Source organism: Solanum stenotomum, chromosome 8, assembly GCF_019186545.1.
Source record: "Solanum stenotomum isolate F172 chromosome 8, ASM1918654v1, whole genome shotgun sequence".
Classification (NCBI taxonomy): domain Eukaryota; kingdom Viridiplantae; phylum Streptophyta; class Magnoliopsida; order Solanales; family Solanaceae; genus Solanum; species Solanum stenotomum.
This window is the reverse complement of record NC_064289.1, coordinates 38,635,360-38,643,769: the sequence shown is the minus strand read 5'-3', so window position 1 is coordinate 38,643,769 and position 8,410 is coordinate 38,635,360. Positions and strand designations below refer to the sequence as shown.

At 38.5% G+C, this 8,410-nt stretch overlaps 1 protein-coding gene across 1 annotated transcript; it reads left to right on the top strand.

Moving 5' to 3' along the window:
• Positions 1-6,721: 6,721 nt before the first annotated feature.
• Positions 6,722-7,192, top strand: LOC125873769 (uncharacterized). The gene is made up of 2 exons (XM_049554630.1): positions 6,722-7,012; positions 7,103-7,192. The coding sequence occupies exons 1-2, from the start codon at positions 6,722-6,724 to the stop codon at positions 7,190-7,192; spliced, it is 381 nt and encodes a 126-aa protein (XP_049410587.1).
• Positions 7,193-8,410: the final 1,218 nt, after the last annotated feature.

Below are 8,410 nucleotides of genomic sequence, written 5' to 3'. Positions count from 1 at the left end.
TCATCAAAAAAGGTATGTTAAGGTTATTCCCTTTGTTGGGCATGTTTTCTTAAACCTTAGAAGCAATATAATAGGGTTGTTATTATTTGGGAACGTGTAGACATAACTGTTAGTGCTTGGCTGATTGAGTGGTTGTTATCCTTCCTTGTTGGGACTCGTAATCTGTTGATAATAACCTTATGTAGGGCACGACTTAGAGAATATTCATATAGATTGTTTATAGCTAAATTGCTTGCCTTTAGCCTATCAAATTGTTTGTTATTGCCCTTGGGGCTATTGTGGTTAGCTGCAGAGCTATGAACTGCCTCAGAGGGAATTTCCTAAGAGGGCTATGTCTTGCTTACGGGGATATATTGATGCCAAAGAGGGCTATGCCATGCCTACATGGCTATATTGATTTAAAAGAGGACTAAGTGTTTCTTACGAGGATATATTGACTCCAAAAAGGGCTATATGTTGTCTACTCGGTTGTACTGATGCCTAAGAGGGATATCCTACCTACGGGGTTGTACTGATGCCTATGAGGGATATGCGTAGCCTATAGAGTTATATCGCCGCCTAAGAGGTCTATGTAACTTCCTACACGGACAAAGGGCTTACGATAGGGGTATGTAGATTGATTTGGCACCTTCTTTGATTATAGAGCCTAGATAGGTAGTCTTGTTTGTTTCTTGTACCTGTCGAGCTTATGGGGGTATGGTTGGGTTGTTGTCGAGTATAGTTGTATGTTTAGATTCAATAGCAGGTCAGTATGCTTATCTTATTCTTTATTTCCTTACTTGATTAACTTTAGTATATTATGCTACCTACTTATTTAGTTTGTTGTCTTTCATACTCGGTACATTATTTCATATCGACACCCCTTTCCTGGGGGCGCTGCATCCATACATCCTAGTCCCAAAAAACGACTCAATAGACCTCCCCAGCAGCACAGTTAAGTTAATAGGCTTGCTATCACCTTCTTCCGGAGCTACCAGAGTTAAGATGTTTGTTGGCTTTTGTTGTATATAGTTTTGGGCAAGTTGGGGCCCTAACTCGACCACGCTTTACTATCGTAGAGGCTTTCAGACTAGTATGTTGGGTTTTATAGCCACGTTATCGACCATGTTTACCTTGTTTGTTGGTTTGCTAAAGTTTGATGGTTCTTTAGTGTATTGTTTTGATATATAGCGTTTACATTTTCTAGATATCATAGTGCCCTCGACAATCCAAACAAGACTTAACTACTAGTTGGCTACTTCTTTATATGAATTGTTGGGAGTAGTCATTTCCTTTATATTTGTTGGGAGTAGTCATTTCCTTTATATAGATTTTGATAGTAGCCATGCCCACTGAGGGCTTATTTTTAAGCTGAGATACTCTCGTTTGTTTTCTTAACTATGTGTGGCTACTATGCACTATTAGCAAATGGTTCAGCATGGTCGGCTCAGGTCTATGTTTTGGCATTAGGTGTCAGTTGCACCCGTTGAGTTTGAGGCATGATGCAAAGGGTCATTCTAGAGAAAATTCAATATTCCAAAGCTAACCACGCATTAGCTCATCCAGACTCGTTTACTCAAAATGTTGACTAAAGTCAAACTTAGGCCTTAACTTGATCAAAAACTTTGCCAACATATTGATGAAGGAGCAACAATCTCATGTTTTGCATTGTTTCCCCGTCTTCTAAAAGTCCAGCTAAACATTGTTTCTTCCACACTACTTGACATCACCAACCCTTCACCATAGATTACAACCTTTCCCTTTCTAAAACCAAAGTAAGTATAAAGGTGAAAAGTATACAGATGGTACTTAGTGGAATAATTGCATCTGCTATCCATAGTCTCTAATATTCTTGAGTTGTGATCCTCAGTTTCTCAGCTGCCTATTCAATCAGAATTTTCGTATGATAAACCATTTTTTTCACAAACTTGAACAACTATTTCTCATATACCTTTGGAGTTGCTTATGAAGACTTCCATAATATTGCAGCACAAACTTCAGGACTGGTCAAAGAAGCATAGACGTTAAGATATAAAAAAGATCAAGATATTCAAGGAAACAATGCAAGAAGTGTTGAAGCAACAACTACAAAATCCATTCCTCAACATATGTACAATGTGTCCGCATTTTTAAGCTAACACGACATGTTTTTGGTTTATATAGTAAGTTGAGAGTTCATATATTGCTTATATCTTTGCGGGCACAAAAATTATATTTGAAATTGAACTTATTCTTTAGACTATAAATTTATGGAAGAAGTACAAATGAACCAAACTTACCTAGCAACATAAAATGCTGAGTTTTCCAACATTATCCACTTGTTTGCAGATCCAATGGCAAGTGTTTTGCCTGAACCACCTTCATTAGTTACAATTGTTACAATTGGAACTCTCAGCCCAAACATTGCCCTTAAATTGGTGGCTATTGGCTTACCTTATATGAAAATATTGGAGGTGATTTTAGATTATACATGACCAAATGTAATCTAATAACACAATATTTGAAAGTCAAGGTAAAGACTCACACCTGACCTAGCTCTTCAGATCTTAAATCAACAAAAAAACCTTGGAGTGTCAACAAATGTAACAATAGGAAAGACACGACGATCAACATATTTTATCATTCTAGCACTTCTTCTTTTTCAAACCTTAGGTTGATTGAACCTAGCTTACCTATGAATTTGCCTACAGATATTTTCGGGAAGGAGAAACTTGATACTAAAGTACAATATGCTAACATTGTTAAGGCTTCTAATAAGGAGAATATTAGTAAGCCTTTAATAGAACCCAACCCGAGAATTGTTTGGACTGAAGATGAAGTGGAGAGAATGAATACCATAGAAAACTTACAATATGCAATGGTTGGTATGGGTGGCCTGAATAAGATGAACTTCCAATTCAAATACCAAAACAGTGTAATATAAAGGGAGATTACAAAACTAGTTTGTTGCGGAATAGACACATATTAATGAGATTCAGTCGTGAGGATGACTTTATTAATATGATGTCTAAAACTAGCTATTCTATTTTGTCCAAAGATGGGTGTGCAAACTTGATGAGACCTTTGATTTATGATGCTAGATTCTCTATTGATGAGGAAACTATGTACTTTGGCGATGGCTTGGATTTCCTTTCCGGATTTGAAACCAACATACTTTGTTAAGGAATCCATTTTTCTAATTTAGCCTCAGCAGTGGGAAACCTCTTCATCTTGATATGGCTACTATCAATAAGACTAGACCAAGTTGTGCTAGGGTTAAAGGTGAAAGTAGATCTCTTGGCTAATTTTCCTAAGTTTGTTGAACTTGAAGTGGTTAATGATGCTTTACAGAACTCTAGAGTGGAGAAAGTTAAAAGTACATTATGACATGCTTCCTAAGTATTGTAAGACATGCAAACTACAAGGGCATAATGAGGGTGTTACACCCAGAACTAAGGAGAATTTATCTTGATAATGACAAAGGGAAAAAAGTTGAGGAAGAAACTAATAAAGAGGCTACTGAAGTTCATGTTCCTTTGATAAGATTTGGAAGACAATTTATGAAGTGGCATCCTATTAACAAAAGGTTTCCCAGAAAAACTCACAATGATAAGGAGGATATAAAATCAGGTAACACTGAAGAAGGAATTTCTACTGATAATGCTTTGAGGCCTTGCAAGAAGATAGTAAAAACATTGAAGTTGTACAACAAAACAGTAAGGAAATAACAACAAACACAATCAGTCCAAGTTGTTCAAATAGGGCCAGACCAGTCCATAGTCAGAGAATAAGGAAGGGGATAAGTCACAAAATTCACTGGGATATCACAAGCAGCAAGCATTGACAATGGTATGATGCAGCAATCTACAAAAGAATGGATAACAGAGGCTTTTGGCAAGCAACAAAATAATGATGTATCACAGGATAGCAATAATGAAAAGGTGGCTGGAATTACATAGGATATAGAGAGTACAAGAGTCAGGCTATTGTTTCCTCAAAGTTGTGACGTAAGACATCATTTAGAAACTTTCTCTCCCAGGCACATATCCCTAGGCTTCTTTCTTAGAGGTCCCCTCTGGACCTGTATTACCCTTTTTCCGGTGATATCCGATCACCGGAGTCCACTTTTCCTACCTTCAACTCTTTTGCACCCTCCAGTTTACCCTCTTTCAATGGACAATAGACTTTGTTTTAGATCTGGGAGAAAATCTTATGAGATTTCTATGTATTCATCAGATTCAGTACTTTGGTTTGATTGGGAGGAGAATGTAAGGAATTCCATTAGAAGGTTAACTCTGAGTAAAGGTGCTTTACTCTGGTTATGCAGAAGAATGAGTGATGCATCAGAAAACAGGGGGAAGAACTTTAAATCAGGGACATGTAGAGATTTCTCTACTTATATTTATTGCTCCCAAAAGTTCAATAAGTACGGGAGGTTCCTTTCCATTATTATAGTTAAGGGATATAACAGAGTTGTGATCATCAGTCCAGAAAGTTCTTATAATGGGGATGGGGCCTGGTGGCTACAAAGATTGAGGAATTTATTACAAAGAAAACTAGCACTCCTGGTGCATTTATTACAAATGGAGGTACAACAGAACATCTATTAAATGAGAAGGGCAGCTTCAAAAATGCTCTTAATAAGAACAAGTGGACTTTAAAGGAAGTTGAGGTTACTGAGGTTGATGTTGTGAAGAATCAGCTTTCTGTGAAAACTCAAGAGGCTGATAATGATCTTCTGCGCAGATGTCTAGTTGGTCGATTCAATGGTGGGGATGAAGTTCCGACTCGCAATGAGGTGAGAAGATGGGCTCAGCAGACATGGAAAGGGACTCAGAATATCCAAGTGTATGACATGAATGGTTTTCAGTTTCTCTTTGCGTTCCAATCAAGGAAAGCAGCTGAACACATTCTTATGGGCGACTGGAGAAGACAAGGGGTCATCTTAACACTTGACTGGTGGTCTCCGACAAAGGGCTCCTTTCCAATCCAAACCAAGTTTGATTGGTTTTGGATCAGAGTACATGGTCTTCCTCTACACCTCTGGTCCACAAGTGATAGGTGATAAATGTGGAGGTTGGCTGGAAAATGAAGAAGAAACGGAACTTAAAAACCACCTGAGATGGGCTCGCATTCGGGTTAAGGGTTCGAGGGAGACAATACCACTGTCCATTGATGTTGATGATGGAAATTTGATCTTCTCTATGCCCATATGGGTAGAGTCGCCGGTGATGTACAAGAAAAAGGAGATAGTTACTAACCCTAGACAGGTGACTATAGCTGGTAAAGGAGAACCAAGAGTAGTTCTGGGTTGTGGAAAGTATAAGAAGACTTTTCATGAAAAAGGTAAAGAGGTTGTAGGTCTTTACCCAACAGATTTTGTGGGGTCTGACAGGCAACAGGTGGTGTCAGCTTTAGAGAAGGTGGCTTGTAGCAGTGCTGAATGTTTGAATTTACAAGAATCTGTGGGGCCTGATCCAATTCTTTTAAATTTCACTTTGCCACAAGACATGGACCAACCAGAAAGTCCTTTTGGGCCTATTCATTTAACTCCCAGACCAAAGTCCACATCAGAACCATTTATTGAGCCTATTGGGTCACAAGAGCTTTATAAAGAGGAGGACCGGCTCCTTTTTCAGAAATCAACAGATAAGATGAGCTTTGTAATTAAGAAGTTCAATGGATTCACAAAACCCTTTACAAATTCCATTCTAAGGGAGTCGGGCAAATTAGAAAAAACCTTTGAACATTCCAGCATTGATGAGGACACAGAATTCTGCATGAGAATGGAAACAACTCCCAAGAACTTTCAGAGCCTTAGCATAGACAATTTGCAGATCAAAGAAAGCAAAGAAAAAAGCGATCTAGTTTCAAGCCAAATGGATAGCATCAAGGGAATTGACAGTGAGGGGGAAGAAAGCGTTATAGAGCTCTTCGGAGAACAAATGGTGGAGTATGAGGACCCTAAGCCATTAGCAATGGATGACAGCATCGTAGAGGACTGTATCGAATCACAAGCAACGCTAAGGTTTCAACTCAATCTACTCAAACTTAGTCGTTTGTTTGGAGTCTCTACCAAAGGGTATGAAAAAGAATATTATTCCTTAATCATGAAATTAGAGCAAAACAAGCCAAGGGAGAATCAGAAATCAAAAGATAGCTCATCAAGTAGTAACAACAACAGTGTCCCAAAAGAATTAAGGAATTTAATTTTCAACATGAATTTCAAGGATGGTGAGCCAAGAATCAGAGGGAGAAGCCTAACTATTGTGGAACAATGAGGGTGAAATTAGTTTCATGGAATGTAAGGGGTCTAAACGACGAAAATAAAAGGGGATTAGTTAGAAATCTAGTTAGTCAATGGGGGGCATATAGTTATGTCGTAGTGGAAACTAAACTGATGGGTAACGTAAGTAATCTGTTGCATACTATTTGGAACAATAGATGGGTGGGGGAGTTGCATTTGGAAGTAGTGGGGAGTAGTGGAGGGATACTAATACTATGGGACAAAAGGATCTGGGAAGGGGAGTTAGTAGAGAGTGGTGAGCAATGCATTTCTTGCAAATTAACAGGTCAGAACTAGAATTTAACATGGTACCTGACGGCTGTCTATGCGAAGTGCAAAAGAATGGAAAGAAGGGATCTCTGGTGTGAATTGGGAGCCATAAGAAGTATCTGTGAAGGGCCGTGGGTAGTGTGTAATGACTTTAATGTCATCAGATAACCATCAGAAAGAACAAATTGTTCATCTATCAATGGGGCTATGTCAGAATTCTATGATTGTATTGAGGAGGTGGAGCTTATAGACCCTCCTTTATTTGGAGGGTCTTTCACTTGGAGAAGAGGAGAGAACCATACAACTGCATCAAGGATTGACAGAATAATGTATTCTGTTCAATGGGAGGAACTCTTCACCCTCATTAGACAATCAACTCTTCCAAAGTTGGTATCTGATCATAATCCAGTTCTACTGACTTGTGGAGACATGAACTTCAAAAAGTCATACTTCAAATTTGAAAACTGGTGGATGGTGGTTGAAGGCATCAAGGAGAAAGTGAGTTTCTAGTGGTCATCATTTGTAGTTACTGGTACAGCAGGTTTTGTCTTAGTTGAAAAGCTGAAACTCCTAAAAAGGAAATTGAAGGAATGGAGCAAGAATAATAGGAGCAACTGGAAACAACAAAAGGAAGTAATCCTTGACAAATTGTCCAAATGGGAGATCCTTCAGGAGTAAAGACCACCTACAAATGATGAATTAATGCAACAAACAAATTTGGCAATGTCCTTTGAAGAAGTTGTCAAAAATGAAGAGATAAGGTGGAGACAAAGATCTATAATACAATGGTTGAAGCAGGGGGATAAGAACACAAAGTTTTTTCATAGAATAGCTCCATCTCGCAAAAGATATAACAACATAGAATCTATAAAGGTGGATGGAAGCAATATCACTGATCCTACTGATATCAAGGAGGCAATCAAGAGTTACTACGAAAATTTGTACAAGGAGACAGAAGTTTGGAGGCTAGAATTACAAATGCAGGGGATTACTTGTATTAATGAGGATGAAAAGGAAGAGTTACAGAAACAAATTGAGGAGGAGGAGATTCTAGAATGCATTAAACTTTGTGTGATGGAGAAAGCTCCTGGGCCCGATGGTTTTCCCATGTCCTTCTATCTTATATTCTGGGAAGTAATGAAAGAAGACATCAAAGGTATGATACACGAGTTCTATAATAATCAAAGGACTGAGAGAAGTTTCAATGCAACTTTTGTGGCTCTCATCCCCAAGAAAGTAGGTGCTTCTGAATTGAAGGACTTCAGACCTATAAGTCTAATCTCATGCATATACAAAGTGTTAGCAAAGATACTAACTGAGAGACTGAAAAAGGTGGTGGATAAGTTGGTCAACAAGCATCAGATGGCCTTCATTAAAGGGAGACAGATAATGGATGTTGCACTTATAGATAGTGAATGTGTGGATTCAAGATTGAAAGGTGTTGAGCCTGGTGTAATGTGCAAATTGGACGTTGAAAAGGCATATGATCATGTAAATTGGAAGTTCTTGCTGAACACCCTCAGACAAATGGGCTTTGGAGAAAAGTGGTTGGGTTGGATTCATTTCTGCATCAGCACTGTCCATTTTTCTGTTCTGGTGAATGGTGAACCAGTGGGCTTCTTCCCTTCAAAAAGGGGACTTAGACAAGGTGACCCCTTATCCCCCTTTCTATTTATCTTGGCAATGGAAGGTTTCGATAGCTTGATGAGAATAGCAATACCAAACAGATGGATCAAAGATTTTCAGATACAGGGTAGCAGTGGACAAGTTAAAGAAATTTGTCATTTGCTATATGCAGATGACACTATCATTTTTTGTGAACCTCGGGAGGACCAAATAAGATTCTTAAAAACAATCTTACTGTTTTTGAAGCTTCCTCGGGTTTGAAAGTGAATT